Source organism: Balaenoptera ricei, chromosome 9, assembly GCF_028023285.1.
Source record: "Balaenoptera ricei isolate mBalRic1 chromosome 9, mBalRic1.hap2, whole genome shotgun sequence".
NCBI lineage: Eukaryota > Metazoa > Chordata > Mammalia > Artiodactyla > Balaenopteridae > Balaenoptera > Balaenoptera ricei.
This window is the reverse complement of record NC_082647.1, coordinates 59,712,365-59,735,985: the sequence shown is the minus strand read 5'-3', so window position 1 is coordinate 59,735,985 and position 23,621 is coordinate 59,712,365. Positions and strand designations below refer to the sequence as shown.

Sequence of the window (23,621 nt, the reverse complement as noted above, 5' to 3'; positions counted from 1 at the left end):
CACGTCCAGCAACTGGTAAATGGATGAACAAAATGTGGTATATAAATACAATGTAATGTCATTCAGCAATAAAAAGAAACAAAGTACTAATACATTGCTTCATTTCATCACTTCAAAAATCATTGAAAACACTATGCTAAGTGAAAGAAGCCAGATATAGAAGACCACATATTGCATGATTCCATTTATATGAAAAGTCTAGAATAGGCAAGTTCATAGAAACAGAAAGTAAATTAGTGGTTGCCTAGGACTGAGGTGGTGGGGAATGGGAGTTAAAGGAAAATGGAGGGTGATTGCTAAGGTACAGTTTTCTTGTTGGGTGATGAAATGTTCTAAAATTGTGGTGGTGGTTGCATAATTCTGTGAAAATACTAAAAGCCACTGAATTGCACACTTTAAAATGGATAAATTTTACGTAAGCAAATTATACCACAATAAAGCTGCTAAAAAATATATGACCAGTCTTGGGCTGACCCCTGAGTTTCAGATCTATATCTACAACTGCATTCTGAACAAATTCAGTGGGAGGTCCATTGAGCGCTAAAACTTACCATGTCTTAAACTAAACTCTTTTCCTTCTTATTCCTGTTACTCATATAAGCTATATTTCAATAAATAGCAATGCTATGGCTCCAGCAAATCAAACTGAAAGTCAGAAATTCACCTTCCATTCCTCCTCCTTTCTCATTCCCTTGCCCCTTTTCATCAGTCACCAAATGTTGACACTATAAATTCCTATCCTATTACTACTGCCTAGTTTGTACATTTGCACTTCCCCCGTAGGCTACCACGTGCTCAGATTCATCTTCCATAATTCTGACAGTAATGTATTTAAAATGCATACCTGACCATATTGCTCTATCTCTTAAAATCCTGTAATGGCTTTCTATTTTCTATATGATACAGTCTAAGCTTTTCGCCATAAGAGATATAGCCATTCAAAATCCAGCTCCTACCTCTCCAGGCTTCTATCCTGCTGTCCTTTGTCTCACACTTTGCTTTAATTACTGAGCATCCTGTAGTTCTGTGCAAACACCTACGTGCCTTTGCTTATGTTGTTTCCTTGACCTGAAATGACTTGAATTTCTTCTTTGACTAATTAACTTTACTCCTCCTTCAAGGTCCTGTGCCATGTCTTCTAGAAAACCTTCCCTTACCCCCGGGTTGTGCTACTTGTCCCTCCTCTGTAAAAAATTTTATCTAGAGTGCTAAGGAACAACAAGTTTGGGTGTCTTGTTCCTCGATTTAAGATCCTTGAGAACTGATGCAATTTTTATTTGTCTTTGTGTTCCTAGAGCTTGGTACATTCATTCATTCAGCAAATATTTGTTGAGACACTACTATGTACCAGCTTCCGTTAGAGGCTCTGGGAAGACCATAGTAAATAAGACAGTGTCCCTAACTTCATGTACTTTACATGCTAGTGAAGAAGATAGACAAAAAAGTTAACTCATATATGTATGTATATATATATATATGATAAAATTATAGGTAGTGATATGTTGTGAAGAAAAATAAAGCTGGGTAAAGTGATGGAGAATGATGAGGGAAGAAGGTGACGCTTTTCACGTAAAGGCTCTGACTTTTGTGCAGCAAAGAAGTAAGCCACCTGAAGATCATGAAGAAAAGCTTTCCTGGCAAAGGGAAAAGGCTCTGAGGTAGGTAAGAACAACCTTGATTTGTTCAGAAAATGCAAAGACAAGCATCAAAAGAGGTAACAGAGGGAGCAGTAGGAACTAGCATTGGTGAGGCAAGCGGGCACAGAAGGTCACAGGAAAGACTTTAACTTACATTCTAAATGTGGGAGGAAGCACTGGGGAGTGAAATGATCTGATTCACCTTTTGTAAAGATTACTCAAGCAGGCTGTGCGGGGGGTAGACTATAAACAAGGAAAATGTAAAAGCAGGAAAATTATAGGAAGTCTGCTATTGTAGCCAAGAAGAAATAATGTGGCTTGGGTTAAGGTGGTCCCATCTTGGGTGGTTTGAAGTGGAGATACCACTTCAGTGGTTAGACCAGAGATATATTTTGATGGCACCAACAGGTCTTCTGGGGTGTGAGGTGTGAGGGAAAGTGAGGCAACACAGATCCCTTCTAGGCTATTGGCTTGAGCAACTGATAGAACAGAGTTGCCATTTATTAAGACAGAGAGCATTAAGGTGCACTGGAAACACAGTTACAGTCTGGACATGGTCAGCTTGAGATGCTTATTCAATATCCAGCGGAGATGGATTATATATAGTCACATAGGTGAGCTGACGTTCAGAGGAGCGGGTCAGGCTGGGAGATACAAACCTGGGAGTGAGCACCATTTGATGATATTTGAAGTTGTGAGACTAGATAAGGTCACCAAGGTGAGTTTAGATGGGAAAAGTGTGTCTGACTGAGCCCTGGTGCCCCCCAGCTTTTTCAACGTGGAAAGGAGAAACAAATCCAGGAAACAAGACTGAAGAAAGGGCAATGAAGGAGTAGAAAGACAGCCTGACTTTATAAATGGTCATTAAACCAAGCTATTTATCACACAGTCTGTTCTCATAACCAGTTTCTTCTTCTTTAACAGCTACCTATATTTTTTTAAAAACATACTGAAAACAGGAAGCAAATATCACAAACTATTTCCTTCTGTCTCCTGAAGTGAATCTTTTTCATATCAAAGCTTATCAGCCACCTCCTCCGATTATTGCTTCTCATCCCTTGGGATGCAGACTTCTTTTCATAGAGCCCATGTTTATTTATTCTTCTGTTTATTTTTAATTTACTCAGCCTTAAGGAAAAGATACCTTTCTAGACGTGAACAATCCACATGCAGGCACTGAGCTCAGTCACCTTATTTTTATTTTGTTTTTTATCTTTTTGATTCCAAGAAAAACATTGATTAAAATTTAGCAAGGTAACCATAGATAGGACTGAATAACTCAGACTCTGGAAAACATACTATTATCATATTATTTTGCTCTAATCTTGTGGTGCTCATGAAATCAGACCATATCTTATGATTGGGATAGTGTTTTCACCGAAGGAAATGAATGCTGCTATTGTCATTCAACTGACAAAGAGGTTAATCTTGGGGAAGACTGTTGAGGTTTTGCGGGTTTTTTTTTTTTTTTAAAGGAGAACGTGAACAATGACTTCTTCCTCTGTCCAAGGACAAAATTCTGTTTGCTCTGGCCTCAGAACAAGGGGAGGCCTGGATCAGCCTCAGGGGTGGAGGTGAATGGCCCTGGCTACATGGAGGCAGGACTGGAATGAGAAAGGGAGATGGTGATGTATTGATGGGAGTGGTACCCCCACTCCCGAGGCAGAATAAGGTTGGGGGGCAGCAAGTGGTGGGTTTGGTTAGCAGAAACCAACTGCATGAGAAAGAATTAGTCAAGAGCAATGGGCCTTCCCTTTTCAGTGGCTGCAGGGCAACAAAGCAATGGTGATGAAGCCCTCTCTGGAGCAGCCAGCATACTGGACCACGAGTGAGGATTCCTTTAGTCCAGAGGGAACACCTTTCTACATCCAGTGGCTTACAGAAAGAAAACTGCTTGAACAGAGGTAAGTCACTGCTGGGGAGTCGTATCAGGAGAGGTTATTCAAGGGAGAGACTTCCCGCTAATACAGTCTGTAATGGATTAGAGTTGTTTTACCCTGGAGTACGTATGTGTGATATTGCCCGTATCCAAGCTGGTGAAACTGGAGGTATGACTACATAAAGGTTTGGAACAGCCCCTGGGGTTGATGGATGGGGGAAATTATTGCCCCCAGCTCCCTTTGCATTTCTGCCTTTATCTCTGCTTAGGTTTCTTAGAGGCCATGTCCCCTTCAGACTTTGGATGGAATTAAGCAGAGGGCTTCAATCTTTCTGTTTCTTGCAGGAAAGCAGTTGCAGAATTATCTTTTCCTGAGTTGTCAGGGTAACGTTCCTTCCCTGTGGGGCAGTGTATTTTTCGTAGACCCCCAGTTGGACTTCTTCTTACCATCTTCACACTTGAGAGCTCTGTAAGACAGGTAGTGACTAATCATCTGAGAATACAAGATCTTCTCTAATTCCTGACATGTTACATGCTGTGAGTTGTATTCTCAATGGATATAGACTGATGAAGAAGTTAAGGGGGGAGGAGTTTGTGAAGCCAGATACTGAACGTTAGAGTCAACTTCTTTCCCTAACTCTTGGGGGGCCACCTATCCTATTTTGTTTAAGAACGTATAGTACGTAGCACCTCCACAAAAATGTATATCCCAATCCAGTCCCTCTGATGATGTAATTAGTAGAAATTTCTTTCATTCTTTGGTTTATAGTTTGCTGATATATTTAATTTACATAGCTGTGGCTAAATGGTTTTTTGTTTGTTTGTTTGTTTTTCTGATAAAAATCACGATTTATTTTACAATCATAGCCCATGAAAGGAAGACAATAGATGTATTTTTCCTAACTCCAAGAGAATCTGGAGAGTCCTTTATACTTGTTGAATTAATTACAATAAGATCAGTTACAGTTTGATGAGTTAATTCAAATTGAACTTCCTGTAACAAACAATGAGGAAATAAAATTTCTCAAAGCAAACAAGTAAAGCAAGCAGCATTGTCTCAAAATTAAGGATAATATAACAATAAACTATTGTAGTTAAAAATCAAGACGTAACTGGTGGGGACTTCTCTGGTGGTCCAGTGGTTAAGACTTCACCTTCCAATGCAGGGGGTATGGTTAGATCCCTGGTCGGGGAGCTAAGACTCCCACATGCATCGTGGCCAAAAAATCAAGACATTAAAAAAAAAAAAGAAGAAGCAATATTGTAACAAATTCAGTAGAGACTTTAAAAATGGTCCACATCAAAAAGAAATCTTTAAAAAAAAATGATGTAACTGGTGAACTTTTTTTTTTTAACATCTTTATTGGAGTATAATTGCTTTACAATGGTGTGTTAGTTTCTGCTTTATAACAAAGTGAATCAGCTATACATATACATATATCCCCATATCTCCTCCCTCTTGTGTCTCCCTCTCACCCTCCCTATCCCACATCTAGGTGGTCACAAAGCACCGAGCTGATCTCCCTGTGCTATGCGGCTGCTTCCCACTAGCTATCTATTTTACATTTGGTAGTGTATATATGTCCATGCCACTCTCTGTTTTTTTTTAAGTTTATATTTTTGTAGATAGTTACCAGTAAGCAGGGATTAGGTGTATTAGCTCAGGTCTGTGTTAGCTCAGAAGAACCCTGCTGTGTCAAAGAAGCAATAACGTTGGTGATACAGTAGTACCAGTCATCAATCAGGACGCCCAGGGTGAGGAGGGAAAAAAATGAAGTGAGGAGGGGTTGGGACATCTGGTTTGAGAGAGGTGCAAGGACCTGGAGTCACTATGTCACTGAAGATCTGGTAAGGTGTAACTGAGCGGGTGACGGCTGAAAAGATAGGAAGTGAAAATAATGGAGCAATGTCAAGAGCCAGGATGCAATAATGTGAGTGGATGGCTGAACCAGAATGAGATGAAGGTTGTTAGCGTTGAGGAGGTCCAGGAGCTGCGGCTGAGTTTGGATTGGTAATCTATGTCAGAATTGGAATCCATCCCTGATGATGGAACTAGGGAAATGCACCAAAACTGCGGGACAGATGACCAAGTCCTCAAAAGGAAATGACTAGCATTACAGTTGATGGCAATCCTTATAATGGGTAGAAGGTGAATGTATTAGTTCCTGATTGCTACAGTAACAAATTACCACAAATTTTAGTGGCCTAAAACAACACAAATTTATTATCTATGGCTCTGTAGGTCAGAAATCTAACATAGGTCTTTGTGGGTTTTCCGTGAAGGTGTTTTTTGGGTGAGATTAACATGTAAATCAGTAGACTTTGAGTAAAGCAGGTTACTCTCCACAATGTGGGTGGGCCTCATCCAATCAGCAGAAGGCTTAAGAGAAAGGACTGCAATCCCTAAAGAAGAAGGATTTCTGCTCCAGACTGCCTTTGTCTCAAACTGCAACTTTCCTGTACCTCTGCAATCTCATGAGCCAATTCCTTAAAACAAATCTCTCCTCTCCCTCTCTCTCTCTGTTGGTTCAGTTTTTTTGAAAACTAATACAAGTGTGCAAAGATCAGGAGTCATTGTGATTCTCTTTAGGAGAATCTGTTTTCTTGGGTTTTCCAGCTTCTAGAGCCCACCCACATTCCTTGGCTCATGCCTCTTCCTCCATCTTCAAAGCCAGCAATGGTGGGTGTAATCTTTTTCACATGAAATCTTTCTGACCTTCCTACCATAGTCACATTTCCTCGGACCACAGCCAAAAAAGATTCTCCAGTTTTAAGGAGATGGGCCGACTCAGACAGTCCAATACCATCTCCCCATCTCAAGGTTTTTAATTTAATCACATCTTCAAAATCCCTTTTGAAGGTAACAAAATCCCATATAAGGTAACATATTCATAGATTCCAGGGATTAGCATGTGGACCTCTTTGGAGGGTCATTATTCTGCCTACTGTAGTGAAATAGAATTTGCCCTCAGATGGGAAACTAGAGGGAAGCCTGAGGTACACAAGGTTAAGTGCAATGTCTGATGAACCAAATGCGAGTTCCCCTTCTAGCTATAAACCCCAATCTCATTCTTCTAAGCCATTATTTCCCAAAGCCTGTGCTGTGGCATATTAGTACTGTAATATTCATTTTAAAAAAAAGCTCTGTAGTTAAATAAATTTGTAAAATTTGTGTCCCTTGGTGTAGTCACAATTCACATTAGCATATGAATGATCTGAAAAGTCCTATGGTGAGGAAATCTGTCTAATTTAACATGCATTTTCCCAAACTTATTTGACCTAGAATCAGCTTGGATTATTATCAATATCCCCATTTGGTAAATGAGGGCTGAGATTCAAAGAGGTTAAATCTTGCCCTCCCTCACATAGGTAGTGAATGGGGAAGGGGGGTCAGAATTTGAACCCAGGCGATCTTACGCAAGAACCTACACTCTTAAGACTATACTTGAGTTCATATTTTCATATCAAGTCATATTTGAGCTCCTTGGCTTGAATACCACCTCTGGTCTAATGGGCTGTGGTGGGGAAGGATCCAGTGCTACAGAACTTAACAACTTAAGCCTTCCCTTCATCAGGGGCTGTGAACAAGGCAGTTCTAGAAGGAGCTGAGGAAGCAGCTGGTTTATTGACTGACATGTCCAGCCTACAGTGGAGACAGATTCACAGAACAGGGCAACTGGGCAGTCTCAAGATTAAGTTAACATTATTGGCAGGATTCTGAGTAGCAAAGGAGAGGCAGCCCCACCTAGTGGAAAAAGCAGGTGCTCTGCATTGAGGTCAACCTGCGTTCAAAACCTGGTCTTACCATTAAGCAACTCGCCTAAAGCTCAGTGCTTTAACCTGCAAATGGAAATAATAGTATTGCTCTCATAGGGTAGTTGTGAGGATTAAATAAGAATATGATAAAATGCCAGGCATGCAACAGAAATGCCATATCCAGTTGTTGTTACTATTATTATTAAGCTTAAGTGGACCTTTCCCCAGGGCTCATATTCAGTCTTTTCCTCCTGCCCCAACCCAGGTTAATTCAACTCTGCTTGCAAGAAGTGGGTTTACTTCCTGCCTTTACCACTTGGTTCTTTGCTTGGCATGGCCCTCTTAACTGAAGAGAGTTTCAGAGGGCTGCTGGTACTTCTAAGGCACGAGGAACCAAGGCAAAGGATGCTCTAGGGGCCTCCCCACAAGTATTCAGCCCTCAGTGGCTCTCAGTGGGGGTTGGCTAATACCTCTTCTGACTGCCAGAGAGATGTTTTATCTCAGAAAAGAGGGGGTCCACTTTATTCTCTTCCCATTAGCTTTCTAATTAGTAGAAACTTTTTCAGGAAGCTGGTGTATGCTAGAATCTTAGCCTCCAGTTCTGATGCTTTTGCCACTTCCTCTATTTGGGTGTTTTCTTCGTTAATTTAATAGAAAACTGAGATGGAAGCCCCAGGCTCTTGTTTGATTTAACCGTTTTACCTCCAAATCGGCCCTGGGAATCTCCTATTAAAATTGTTTAGACTATCTTCCATAAATTATTACTTATGGAGATTACAAAGAAAACACTTACATTTCTGTTTACAAAGCTGATATCTTTTGCTAAATGGTGTTTAAACTGTTCAGAAGATAATAAGATCCAGCCTCCTCTAAGTAAGAACAAATTAGAGAAGTGATGATAGAAAAAAAATAAAGCAGTGCAAGCCCAAGGAAATTTCATCCTTCAATTTCTGGTTTCAGATGCTGCTAGTTATAAAACAAAGATAAAATATCCAGACTGAAAACTTACAACTCAGGTCACATATGGCCTTTGATAGGAGAATTTAAAGTAGAGAGAGCCAGTCGGAGAAGGAAACCTATAATACTAATGGGAGAGAGGGCTGGAATTAACACTTTCCTGCTGAAGAGACACTTGGGAATTGTCTGGGGCAGTAGTAAGCAACCCAAATTTAAGAAAATAGACTTAGGATAGTCATATAGTTGAGACCAAAACAATTAGTATTTGAATTAAAAGAAATTGCTAACAGCTAAGTTTAGTGACAGGGATGTTTAACTTGTACCCAGTTGTTTCCATATATTTTAAACCTTGCTATATTAGAAGCAGGAATTAGAAATTGATCAAATTAGAAATTGATCAAATTGCTGTATTAGAAGCAGGAATTAGAAATTTATCTTTTTAATTAAAGAGTTTAATTTTAAGGAAAATGAATTAATGGATTTTTAATATATCTTTTTCTATCACTTATCTACACCTTTGTTGGAGCAAAGCCAGAAAACCCAAATAAAGGCATTATACTTAGAAAAAAATATCAGCTTCTGTGTTAAGGATCTGCTTTGCAACTCTAAACCTTCTTTTTTTAATTTATTTTTTAGCATATATGTAAACATGTATATGTACATGTACCTTGTATATACTGGCAAATAGCGAGTTTTCTTCTTCACATCTTTTAATTAAACACACGTTTAATATACCCAGCTATCTTCTCAGGTTTTTTTTCCAAGAAGAGCCTTTAAAATCATCTTATGATGGTGAAATTTTTTTAAGCTAATGGAATTCTAATACAGCATTTAAACTGCTCTTTTATATAGGTAGTATCACCTTAGCACAAATTTTTCTCCTAATTTTTCAATTAGCCAAAAGTCCCAGAAGAATAAGCAGTATGCAATTTTCAGCAAGGCATTGTAGGACCACCCTGGAGTCAAATCGGTTAGAACGGGGCCTGGTTAAATTCTACCAATTATGTTAGCTGGGGCCTTATTTAACTACTCTTGAGTTTCCAATTCCTCATCTATAAAATGAAGAGAATAATATGAATAATAAGAACAATCTCACATGGTGCCTGTGAGGATTAAATGAGACATTTTATTTTAAAGTACCTGACATTCCACATCACAGACACTTATATGCTTCTTTCCTTTCCATTTTCCCCTTCATATGCATATATACCAGCAACATCAATTTCCTTTATATGTAAAGCCAATGCTGTTAACTTTATTAGGCTAGATTTTCCATTAAGCATTTATCCTTATTCATTAGCTAGGAGGACTGATGCACAAAGATATTAAATTATTTACTCAAGTTTAATGAATGAAATTTAAAACCTTTTTCCCCTGCTTAACATGAATGTGCCCTTTTCAGTATGCAGAGCTTTGTTGCGTTTATTCAGAAGCTATTGCTAAGTGCTTAGTTTGGAACACAGGATTAATGAGCCCAGAGACATGGCGTTGGTCACCATGGCAACCAAACTAGCTTTGCCCTATTCCAAGCCGAAAGAAGTGATGCGGGATGCTTAACTCTGGCCTGCAGTATATAGCTGGGTGTTCTTTTTTATACCTCTGACTCCCCATTGATGCTTCCAATTTTTCCCTAATTCTCTTGAAAAAAAGAAAAAAGAAAAAGAATATCACTGCTTCTTTGGGGCTCTGCTTTTTCATCGATACCACCTACCTTCCTTCCTGAATACATTTATCTCCCCATCAGTTTCTGAAGACTTTGGCACCTGACTCACATGATCCCTCTCCGCACAAATTCTGGGTGGCTTTAATAATCACTCGGATGACCACTTAATGCCCTGTCTCTCAGTTTCTCGATCTCATTCTCTCCTGTGACTTTCTCCTCCTTTCTGATCTTGTGACTCCCACATATAGACATACCTGGACTGAGTCATTACCTTGAAACTGATCAGTCTCCAGAAATCACGAATTCCCAAATCCAATTCTCTGACCAAAACTGCCTATCTTTGTACCTTGGTTTCATTAGAACCCCTCTCCGTGACCTCTTTGTCCATTAGACGGTCCTTAAACTCCTCCCCTCCCCTTCCTATCCAGCTGAGTTCCATTCTCCATCATTTCAATCACTCTTTTGCCAAAACTTTAAACTACCTCCAACTCTTCATAGCTCCTGCCTAGTGCTATGAATGAACTTAATCCTGAGTGAATCCAATTATCTACTGTCTCAGCACCTGCACCCAAGCAGCTGAGAGCTATATGGCAAAAATCACACTACAGATGCAGTCCCACCTGTACAAGATCAGTACCACCATAAAGTCAAACATAAAAACTCCACTGGGTCCTTGAGACTGCTCAGCAAGCCAATGTTTCTCTACTCAACTTATTTCCCCACTCTCCATAATAATTACTTAAAACCTTTTTAACTTCCTCAATCTTTTAACCCTTTTCCCTCTCGTTTCACTCTCAGATCTCCTCACCTCTACTTTACATAGAAAATACCTTTCAGAGGGAAACTTCCTTAAAGTCTGACTACCCAGTGTCAACTCCCATCCTCTCTCTTTTTTTGCCTCCAGCTACAATAGAACAGGTGTTCTTCTCTCTAGAGTCAATCCCTCTGCCTCGTTCTACATCTCATTTCCCAAACTTCTCAGAATCCTCATACCATAAACTATCTCTCCTCTACACTCTGTCCTCAATGTCCGCCTCACTAGTGAATTCTGTCATCAGTTTCTTAAATGCTCAGGTTTCTGTTATCTAGAAGAAAAAATTTCTCAGCACCATTTCCCTCTTCGTCTGCCTTCTTGCCTGCTCTTCACAAACTCTTTAAAAGTCTTGTTCACACTCAGACTATCTCTTTTTCATTACCAATCCCCTCTGTTCTGATTTCTTCATCTTCACTCAGTTGATTGCTACAGTCTCCTTCCACGTCACCGAATCCAATGGAAAATTTTTAACTCTCAATGTACTAGATTTCTCAGTAGTATTTGACACTTCTGACTTCTCCCTCCATCCCAGCTTGCTCTCTTCATATGGGAAAAGAATAACCCAGAATTATTTTGACAGTAACAGTCATGGAATTGCTCTGGTTCAAGCACACTTGTCCTCCCTAGTTCTAGTACTTGTTCTTTATTGAACATTCAATAAACATTCAACAATCAACAACCAATATGTATTATGCATGGGCTATGCTGAGCAAAACTGTTCTTATGAAACAGAGTTTAGTGAGGGGTGTAACACTAATAAAAGGATTAAGCAAATAAAATATAGGTGCCACAAAGGAAAATTACAATGTGCTATGAGAATACAGAATAACATAGGGACCTAACTTAGTTTAAGGGAATTCAGGAAGAATGATCTTTGGAACTGATGTCTGAACTAATGCCTTAAGTAGGAGTAGAAGTTAGCTCAGCCAGGCAGAGCATTCTAGAATGCATGTATACCACATTTGCATTCCAAGTTCTCTTCCCCACCTGGGAGCCTAGAATACTGGCAATCAGGCCTTGGCCCTCCAGAAAGAAGCCAGGTAGAGATTTCTTTGGAGAATCTGACCAGCCTAAGAAAAAAGATCTAAAGATACTATGTCACAAGTCCTCAAATTACAGGTCCCATTAGATCCCCTAGAGTGAAGTCAACAGTGAACTAACCCCACTCATACATGTAGATTCCAAATCAGTGTTTAGTCACTCAATTTTAAATATCAGCAGACAGCCAAAGATTATAAAACATCTAAGGAAAGCCTTTAAGATGGTAGAGACAATAAGAAACTAAGAAAAATAATTGGGAGTAAATCTCCTAGAAAGTAGAGCATTAAGATAAAGCAATGTAAAACAGGAGAGACAATATAAGACAATTAGAAGAACAGTCCAGAAGGTACAATATCCAAATAATAGCAATTCAAGGAAGAGAGCATACAGGAGACAGAAGAAAAGAATTCAGGTAAGAAATAATTATGGAAGATTTCTCAAAACTGAGAGACATGCACATTTGGGGGTTGAAAGAACCCAGTACAACAAGTGAAAATCAACCCATCAAGGCACATCATCATGGAATTTCAGAACATCAAAAAACAAAAAGAAAATCCTAAACCTCTCAGAGAGGAAGATAATAAGTCACAAAGAAACCATGAGGAAATAAAATGGCCATGGAGAAATGCCTTCATCATTCTAAAGGAAAATGATTATCAATCTAGAATCCTGTGCCAAGTCAGGGTAAAATAAATGCATGAGCAGTTTCTTGCACCCTTTCTCAGAAATCAACTAACGGAGGCCCAAACAGGCAACAAACCAAGATCTAGAAAGACCCAGAATCCAGGAACAGGAAATCTAACATAGGGAGAGGCAAAGGGACTCTCCAGGATGATGAGAGAATGGAGATTTCAGGATGACAGTGGTTGGAATAGATCTGAAGTCTCCAGAAGGGACTTTTTTCAAGAAAATAAAACTGATTAGATACCTGTTGAATTGAATTATTTTCAGAAAAGATTAAAACTATTGGCAAAAGTTTTGGGGTTAAAATAGTGGTGATTCATTAAAAAAATAAGTAAATGAATAAAATAAGACAATTAGCTCCAGGGAAAACAAAATGTTGTACAAAGAAGGAATGGTTATCCTAGTTTAGTACAAGCCTCATAGTTATAATGTCATTATATTGTGAGGATGGAGGATAGGAAAGATACTTGTATGGGGAGGGCAGGGAGGAAAAGGAGCCAGATCCTCATCTTCCATTATGATAAATCAATAGATTATCAGAAAACTGTTTATGTTGCTACTTATTCTTTTCAAGTTTATGCATAAATAAATGGTATTTATTTAGCAATATGGAGATAAATATCAAACTAATCAGCTAAAAGAAATGAAAGTGGTTGCCTCTGAGGAGCAAGTAATCAAGAAATACATTTTTTGTAATAAACCTTGAATGTGGTATCCTATTAATGTCTTTTAATCAATTTTTATATTTCTTCCACCTTTTGTTGAATATATTTTCTAAGTCCCTTAAATTTCTTGTGGTTTTGTAAATACATCTTTTCTTTTTTTTTTTAACATCTTTATTGGAGTATAATTGCTTTACAATGGTGTGTTAGTTTCTGCTTTATAACAAAGAATACATCTTTTCTTATTATAATTTCTCACTACTTGTTTCTGGTCTATAGAAATACAATTGATTTTTGTATATTGATCTCAAATGCAGTACCTCTTCTGAATTCAGTTATGAATTCTAACCATTTGACCTTAGATTTTCTTGTTTTTTTTTAATCTAGACAAACATACAGTGTGAAATAATGGATGTTTTGCTTCCTGCTTTCTAATCTTCTTACATCTTATTTATTTTTCTTTTCTCTTTGTGTCAGCTAGGACCTCCAGGACAAAGGTGTGAGATGTGAGAGCAGCAAACTTATTCCACTCCTGATTCTCAAGGGGAGGCTTCTAAAAGTCACTACTAAATAGACCATCAACTTTACAAAGCCCTGCTTAAGGCAATGCCTTCCCAAGTGTGCTATGATTTTACATGGGACATTCTTTACTGTGCTGGAGCACCTGCTGCTTGACTGGATGTGAGAGATGACCTGCAAACAAATTTCAAGTTCATTCATTCAGAGCAGAGGAATTGAAGATAATGCTTCTAGAAAAAATAGCAACCAAAAGACGAGGATTTTTAAAGTCATTCTCTGCCATTTGAGAAAAGAAGGTCTCTGGGTTGACAGAGGTCAAGAATTTGATTGCCCATTATTTACCGTTACTATTACCTTCTATGTACAGCAAGGGATTTTGGCATACTTTTTATAGTGACGAATCAATTTTTATAGTGATATAAAAGTTCCTTTAAAATTAAATTTAATAAGTAATGTCAATTTAAAGAAAATATTAAATTCTTATTGTACAGGTGTATGTCCCATACAGCATATGGGACAAAAATCCCCAAGGTTATTTGCAAGTGACTAGGAGGGTCAGATTTGTGCTATTACAATATATAACCTAAGAGATGGAACGACAGAAGGTGATGGACTGGTGAGAGAGGTGTCTGTCAAGGAGGCATAGCTACTTCTTGGCTAAAGTGAAGTCCAATGACATCTTGCCTTACTGTGTTCACATAATTGAATAGGGAATTTCCTAATGTGCAGGTAACTCATGCCACTGTCACACCAAGTAGCAGGGGACAGTCTTTTAAAAGGCACGGTCTCCTTTACATTGCCCTCATGCTACATTCTGCTAGGAAACATTTGAATTTTTATGGCTTTCCTGCAGTAACAAATTTTCCTCCAACTGTCAGGATTTGCTTCATGCAGAGAAAAGCAAGCAGCTTTCATTTTCTTCTTACGAAAGGGAATAGGTAGAAATAATATGCTGCTTTTCAGCCAGCTAAACCTGACATGACTCTCTTTATTTGTAGGGAAATGCAGGATTCACAGAAAGGACATTTTCACTGAGGTAAATAAGCCTTCTCAACTGATGAACACTATTATACTAATACCAAAGGAAACAAAGGCCAGAAGATGGGGGGCATTAAGTAGAAAGGCAAACAAAAAAATAGCAGACAAAATCCAGCCTGAGGACAAAGCAGGCTCTGCAACATTGAAAAAATAGGGGAAAATCCTTTAAGAGAAAATTGCATGCAATTTTTTGGCCTCAATTAGCCTTTTCCACAAAGAGCACTTTTCCACAAAGAGCCCATTAAATAGCAAATGAAATTACATCGGTTTTCAGTTGCCATGGCGTTGGTTTTCCTCTAATGGACTTCTCTGGTCCTGAGTTTAATGTTAGCCTTACTTATTTTCCTTGTCTGTGTGCTGTCTCAATTCCCTCTGTCCAGCTACAAAGTGATGTATGTGACTTCTCAAAGTGCCTACCACATAATCCTGGAGAGAGAAAATTCATCCTTCAGCTATCTCCCTAGAGACTGAGAGAGTAAAACTGACCAACAGCAGCATTTAATTAACTGTGAACGTAACAGTTTCCATTTACTAGATGGCAGTAGTCCCCTTCCATGCACTCAGTGCTCCTGGAGCCATTCCCAGATCAGTCAGAGACCATTTATTGAGTACTTCCTATGTGCCAAGCACTGTCCAAGAAACTGAAGACATAAAAATGCAAAAGAAAGGCTGCAAGATGCTGACAGTCTCCTAGAATTTCCAGACTAGAAGATTACCTCCAAGCACTTCTCTTCTCCTTTTCTCTTTTTCTCCATTCATAAAATGGGTGAAATTTTACCCAATTACCTGATTTACAGTTTTATTTTGTTTTGAAATATTTTCCAGGCACCACACTTAAAAAAAACACTTATTCTAAGAGTAAGGATCTGACATAACAAATTTTCTTTTTTGAAGTTACTTAGCTACAGCTAAATATTACTTATGCTATCAAGTTTGACTCATAATTCAGATATTATTTTCTGATATGCATAATCATATATAATTTTTAGAAAATTAAGTTTATGCAGTTAATACACTCCTATGAACTTATTTTTAAAAAATCTTTCTGTGTCAATAAACATTCTTTTACAATATCATTTTTAACGTCTGTATGGTATGGAGATAACAGCTTAAATTTTTCTATTATATATAAAAATATTTTTAAGTATTTCAGTAATATAAATGACTCTCTGAGGGCAAAAAGAAATCAGGCAACTTTTTTGAGACTCTAAGTACATTAAAAATTAAAAATGCCAATATATATCTTTTAAAATTGTGGTATATTTTAAATGTATTCCTTAACCAATCAAAGCTTTTATTGCAAAAATATAAAATAAAACACACTATAACTACACTATTTTGAAGATTCTCATAGAATTAGGAGAAGTCTCAATTTCTAGTGTACTACAGATCACGTGACCAAGCACAATTCTGTTACATGATAAATGTCTTTCCTTCTCATCAGTTATCTCTGACTCAGCGTATAACCTTGTTTAGAGATATATCCAAAGTCTGAATCTGAGGCCCTACATCAATGAGAACCCTGAGTCAAAAGGTGCTGAATTAGTCCCTAACCCTAGAGGCAGAATTTCTGAGTTTAAAAAGGTTTTAAGCTTTTGATATTCCCCTCAATCGTATGCATTTTCACTCCATTAAGCCTGTGTGAGAGCACTGCCCCACGTGTTTGTCAACATATGTATTATCATCTTTGATATCTTTGTTAATGTAAGAAACACAACAAAACATCTATTTCTTATTTTTAATTGACATTTTACTGATTACAAGTGATCATTATGTTACCTTAATTTGTCGTTTATATGCTCGCCTGTTTTTTTCCTGAAATACCTATTCCTGTTCTTGGTCCCTTTGTGCTTTTTTTTTTTTTTTCCTCTTAGTTGTTACCCTCTTAACTTTAATTTTTAAAGTTTCTTTACATAGTAAGGATATGAGCCCTTTGTCATATAGTCCCAAATATTTTTCCCAGTTTTATGACTGCCTTTTAATTGTATAATCTGTTTGCCACACAGATGTTGAAACAAACATTTTTGTGTTCTCTAATTTATCTTTCTTGTTATGGCTTCAGCCTTTGATGACGTGGTGCTAAAGGGTCAGTTATTTTTAACCAACTTCCTTCTACTCTTCCTCTCGTCTCGGGTTATCAGTCCAATTCCTTGTGTCAGCCTACAGGGGGCGTTGCTCAGTCTCCTCCTACCTCTTTACTCCTCCCTCTCTAGGTAGGTCTCCCTCTGTCGACAGGGATAAAGCACATGGGGAATAACTGTGTCCTCTGGGAAAGCTGTGTGGTAACATCTCTGAGGAAAGACGAGGTCGGGAGCTCACTGTTAGCCCGTGGTTGATGAAAAGGCAGCGATATAAAAGATCAATAACTAAACAAATATATAATTTCTTAACTTTCCAAAAATTTTGAAGATAAACAGCTTAAAAGTTTAAATTAATTAGTTAAAATGTAGATTAAAAAAACTAAATCTAAAAATAAATGTATAAGTAAATGTGAAAGGTGGTGATGGCCCCATGCGGGAAGGTAAAGTGGATAAGCTCCAATGGATGCCTGTCCTTCTCCAAGCATCTCTGCACTAGGCCCTTCCTCCCAGGGCAGGCAAGAAGCAGAATAAACGGGGTTGATTTTTTTTTCCCTTTAGTTCTCACAGGTTGAGAAGACCATAGCATCTTCAAGCATGTCCTCCCATTCTTTCCCCATGACCTTTCCATATCTTCCCCTCTCTCATCCAATTTCCAGTCTTTCTGCTCTCATTTTGGCTGATGACTTTGTACCAGACAGGGACTCCCTCATCTTACCACAACCAAATCTACAAGTGCTTTGGCATTAAAACCATCTTTTACTTTGGCTCACCTGCTGAAAAGGAGGATGTGTCTCAAGGTCTCTGGATTTCATCCCATCTCAACTTCTCTAAGATTTGGACCTTTCAGTTATCCTGTCTCATGCACCTTCAACTGTTTGCTTTCTATAAATCATTTCCTTCAGCGTACAAACATTTCCTTTTATCTTCAACTGTAGATAATAGTCTCCTGTGACAAACGCCCCCCCCAACCCCCTTCAGCAATCATGCTACTCATATGCTCACATTTGCAGCCAAATTTCTTTTAACAGTTGTCAGCATATGCCATCTCTAGTTTCTAACCTCCCATTCACATCTTCTGATCTGGCTTCTGCACCTACCATTTCACCAAAACTATTTTTGTCAGTGATAACTCTGTCACTTAATCTAATGAACATCTGATTAAACCTCTCAGTAGCTATCAATACAGCTGACCACTCCCCCATTCTTGAACCTGCCTTTTTCTTAGTTTCTCTGATGTCAAAAATGCTCTTGGATTTTCTCCAACTTCATTTATGAATCCATTTCACTCGTCTTTTTTTTTTTAGTGTGGAATATATTTTAACACATTCTTAGAAATAAAGAATTATAGAGGAAAGTGGTTATCACAAGGAAATTAAAACCCTAGAATAATTTCACTCTCTTTTATTGCCTCCTCTCCATCCTGCTAACATCTAAACATAAGAATTTGTCAGAGAGAGGCCGCGACAGTGAGAGGCCCGTGCAACGCGATGAAGAGTGGCCCCCACTCGCCGCAAATAGAGAAAGCCCTCGCACAGAAACGAAGACCCAACACAGCTAAAAATAAATTTTTTTAAAAAAGTGTTACTCTTTAAAAAAAAAAAAAAAAAGAATTTGTCAGAGCTTGGTCCTAAGTTCTCTTTTATCTCTCTACACTGTTTATCCAGGTGAGTTCATTGATTTCCTTGGCTTCAAATACAATCTATAGGCCAATGGCTCCTAAACTTACTGCTTTAGTTCAGAGCTCTTTTCTGAAATATATACTTTTATATCAAGTGTATCCTTGACTTATTCACTTTGATGTCTCAAAGAGGTCTGAAACCTCTCATGTTTAAAACTAACCTAGAAGGACTCACTCTATGTGCTTTTGAGACTTGATATAAAGCAACCAAGTCAGTGGAGGATTAGCAAAAAATAGATATATAGATCAACGGACCCATACATATTTGGCCAATTGACTTTTTTTTTAAGATTTTTATGTGGACCATTTTTAAAGTATTTATTGAATTTGTTACAATATTGCTTCTGTTTTATGTTTTGGTTATTTGGCTGTGAGGCATATGGGATCTTAGCTCCCCAACCAGGGATCGAACCTGCACCCCTGGAAGGCGAAGTCTCAACCATTGGACCACCAGGGAAGTCCCGGCCAATTGACTTCTGAGAAAAATATCAAAACAATTCAATGGTGAAAGAATAATCTTTTCAACAAATGATGTTGAAACAATTGGCCATCCATACACGAAAAAAGATGAACTTCAACCCATACCTCACACCATATGCAAAAAATAACTCAAAATGAATCAAAGACATAAAAGTAAAACCTGAAATTATAAAACTTCTAGAAGAAAAATAAAGGAGAAAACCTTTGTTACTTGGGTTAATCCAACATTTCTTAGCTAGAACACAAAGCACAAACCATAAGAGGTAAAAATTGATAAACTGATTTTATCAAAATTAAATACTTCTGCTCTTTTAAAAACACCATTAGAAAAATGAAAATCCAAAGAATGAATTAAAATATTTGCAAAACACATATTTGACAAAGGGCTAGTATCCAAAATATATTAAGAACTCTCACAGATCAATAACAAGAAAACAAACAGCCATTTAAAAAAAAAAAAAAAGAAGCAAAAGAAGTGAACAGATATTTCACCAAAGTGAACACACAGCTGGCAGATAAATACATGAAAACATACTCAATGTCTTTGGTCATTAGAGGAATTCAAATTAAAATCATAATGAGATGCTATTAATACTTATTAGGATGGCTAAAACAGTTTTTAAAAATCTAACATTACGAAGTTCTGACAAGGATGGAGGATAACAGGAGCTCTTATACTCTGCTGGCGGAAATGCAAAAGGGTACAAGCACTTTGGAAGACAGTGTGGCAGTTTCTTATAAACTTACCATACAACCCATCTTCCCACTCCTAGGCACTTACCCAAGTGAAATGAAACATGTCCATACAAGAACATGTATGCAAATGTTTATAGCAGCTTTTTTCAAAATTGTCAAAAACTAGAAGCAATCTAAATGCCCCTCTACTAGGGAGTGAATAAACTGTGTTACATCTATACACGGAATACTATTCAGCAATAAAAAGGTATGATTTACTGGTGAGTGCAGTCACATTGATGAATCTCAAATGCATTATGCTAAACTGGAGAAACCAGCCTCAAAAGGTTATATATTATATAATTTAATTAATATGACATTCTGAAAAGATGAAACTAAAGGGACAGAAAACAGATCAATAGTTGCCAGGGGTGGGGGGAGAGTGAGGAAATTAACTACCAAGGGCATCGGGGGATTTTTTGAGATAATTGTGGTGAATGGTTTCACGACTATCTATTACTCAAAAACAGTGAATTTACGGTATATAAATTATACCTCTGTAAACCCAACTTAAAAAAAATGGTATAACGATCTCCCCACATACATGCTTCTTCCCCAAGTTTTCCCATCTTAAAAAACGGCATCACTCTCCAGCCATTTTCTAAAGCCAGAAACCTGGCAATGATTCTTTTTTTTTTTTTTTTTCCCACACACACACACCTGGCAATGATTCTTGAAACTTCCTTTTCTGTCACCCAGCTCCACCCCCACCTATATCAAATCCATCTCCAAGTCCCACCAATTCTGCTTCTAAAACATATTGCAAACCCATTTTCTAATTTTCCTATCCAAGCTTTCCCCTTAGTGCAAATCATCATCCCCCTCACCTACACTATTGCAAGAGTTTCCCTGCTGGTCTCCCTGCTTCCATTCTTGGCCTTCTCCAACCCAGCTTATGAATGACCCCATACTGATGATTTTAAGTGAAAGTTAAACCGTGTCATTGCCTTGCTTTAAACTTTTCAGTGGCTCCATTTCTAAACCCCATACTCGGCCCCCATCAGGCCATATATGATCTGACACATCCAATGTCATTTGGCGGCACTCCCCTCTACCCTCTTGTCCCTCCCACCTACCCCCCAATGATACTCTGGCCATACTGGCCTTCTTCCATGTGTTGGATATTCCAAGTTTTTTGCTCCCCTAGCAACTTTGCACATGCTATTCCCTAGCCCTAGACTTTTCTTCTTTGCTCTTGTTTTTAATGGCCAGCTCCTTCTCATTATAAAGTTTCAGCTTAAATATCGTATCTTTAGAGAAGTTTTATACATTTTATAATAGTTTACTCCTGACATTCTCTTTCATAGCACCTTATTTTGCTCCTTTCCCAATTTATAGTTATGTATTTATAATTTATTTCATCAATATTCATCTCCCTTACTAGAATATAAGCTCCTAGAGGGCAGAAACTATTTTCTCTTTTTACTTTCTTAGTACATTACCTGACATCATAGAAGCTAATAACTATTTGTTAAATAAATGTGTAAATTAACGAGACTCCTACAATTAAAACAGTAATAAGAATTCAATGTGATCATCACTGAATGACCGGGGCCAACATAACTATCTCTCTACATATTTTTAGGGCCCCCTGAATTAGGCTTAATGAATAGAGACACGTACTACATTGCCGGAGGTAAGTAAGGGTCACCAATTTTCAAAACCATGACTGGGCAAGTAGATGACAATGTCAGCCACCCAGAAAGGCTTACCTCTCCAAACCAATTGCTTGGCACACAGGATGGAGCTTGGAGTTGTACAGAAGTGTAAAGCCGTGTGTCCACTTAAGGAGTAGCAATTGAGCTTTGCTCCACGGTCACAGAGAATCTTAACACAATCCAAGTTGGCCATTTCACAAGCCACATGAAGAGGGGTTTTCCCATTAGGTCTACAGTTGATTGTAGCATTGTGGTCCAGTAGCACCAGAAGACATTCCACGTGACCAAACAAGACAGAAAGATGCAGGCCCGTGGCCCAGGAAGACTTTAATTTGTAACTAGGCAGCCAATAACCTGAAAAAAGAAAGGGAGAGAAAGTTTAACTTCTTGGCCTAGGATTTCTCCCTGTGAGAATTAGTGAGGATTTTTACAAAGTGTTTTACTTTCGTCACATTTATAAAATTGGGGGGATGATTTGGAAGTTGTAAACTAGTGGCTGATGGATCTGCAAATGTTTAGCTTAGTAGTGTATTTGGATTACTTAAATGGGACAGGGGCTCTCTACTATTCCCTATTATCTTGGTCCTTCATTTACTTTACCTTCCTGGCTGTCCAAGGCATTTGTGTTTGAGACCTTCATTTATGTGATTGCATTTTATTTTACGTGATGATTTACATGACATTCTTATTAAAGAATTTTTTTTAACTCCCAGTCATTGCCTTGAATGATTCCAAAGCTGTTACTTACAAGCTTATAATTTTCATTCCATCACAGTTCTTTTTCCCTCTAGTTGTAGCTATTGTCAAGCTAAGGTGTGAATGTATTTGATTTCTTTAGAAAATTTGTCACACCAAGATTTTATTTGCCTGTCTATCAGTTTATACAACACCTCTTTCCAAAGAAGAATTAAGAAGAATTTATAGCAGCTTACAAATTTTACACAAGATTTTTTTAATGATCTAGAAAATAAGGGCAAAGGAAAAAATAAGGAAGGAAAATAAAAAGAGGTCCAGGGTCAGATAGGTACCCAAAATATAAACTGTGTTCTATATATGCTAGAACCACACTGTAAATTTGCCTTTGAACTTCCCAGCAGCCAAAATAAACAGGAAAACATGATGTGTTGCACAATTAACTATGCCCACAAGCTATACACAAATTATTTGGTCAGGAGAAGCAGAGTTGTTCCTAGAACTGAGATCTTAAATAAAATTTTCCCATTAGTTGTTGGAAATCTCTCTCTCTCTCTCTCTCTCCCCTACCCTCCCTCCCTCTCACCCTCTCTCTTTCTCTTTCCTTTTTCCCTCCTACTTCTGACTTCTAAACACTGAACTAGTCCTTTTTTCCCAAGTGTCCAATGATTGCCATTTTGACAAGCTATAACAAAGATAACTTTATAAATCTTTTTTTCAATGTCAATACCCAGAGCCACGGCATTAAGCTCACTATGAGTGGAGAATGGAAAATAGGTACAGAAAGATGAAATATTTAATGGCAAGATGAAGATGTAGACATAGCTCAACAGCTTAGAAGAGACTCTAGGGTGGAAACAACAAAATAAATTTTAACATGGATAAATCAGAAGTTTGTTTTTACAATAGGTTGTAAAACTTCCACTATGTGAGTACAAGGTAAGCAGATTATGAGTTTTTTTTTGGAAAGATCGTCTTTATTTATTTATTTATTTAATATTTTGGCCGCACCACGTGGGATATGGGATCTTCGTTCCCCAGCCAGGGATTGAACACACGTCCCCTGCATTGGAAGTGCGGAGTCTTAAACACTGAACCACCGGGGAAGTCCCAGCAGATTATGATTTAATGGTAATTTATTTGAGGAAAAACCTAAGTATCTGAGTTGACAATAATCTAGAAATGAGCCAACAGTAAGATGAAGCTGCCTAAATGCTGATACAATCTTTAGCTACATTAATAGGGTATAGCGCCCAGAACAAGAGAAGTAAAAGTTGTATTCTTCACTGATTAGATGAGGTCAGAAAAATCTAAAATATTGTGAATACTTCTGGCAACAAAAATGAGCATCTGGAGGGCACTCAGAGGATGATGACCACGTTAAAGGTGGGCCTGGTGATCAGGTATTAAAAGTCTCTCATTTAAGTGAAAAGAACTACCTATGCACCACTCCCGGGTATTTATCCTACAAGTACATTCACTCATGTGTGAAATGCCATATAAGGGCCACTGTATTACACAACTCCCAGGAACACTACTTGCATTGAACTCTTTATGAAGAGTATGAAGTTCCCGGGAGTTATAAATCCTGGTAACCTGGCCCAGGACAACAAAATGCACTGCACTACAGCATTGTTCTTAATGGT

The 23,621-nt window shown here is 38.0% G+C and overlaps 1 protein-coding gene across 2 annotated transcripts in view; it reads right to left on the bottom strand.

The window, feature by feature from the left end:
- The window catches only part of ASB4 (ankyrin repeat and SOCS box containing 4), a 118,518-nt gene that overhangs the window by 31,458 nt on the left and 63,439 nt on the right, over positions 1-23,621 (bottom strand). For both annotated transcript variants that reach the window (XM_059933882.1, XM_059933881.1), the window contains one exon: positions 21,337-21,636. In XM_059933882.1, coding sequence (XP_059789865.1) covers positions 21,337-21,636 — 300 coding nt within the window. The remainder of the gene's footprint in view (positions 1-21,336; positions 21,637-23,621) is intronic.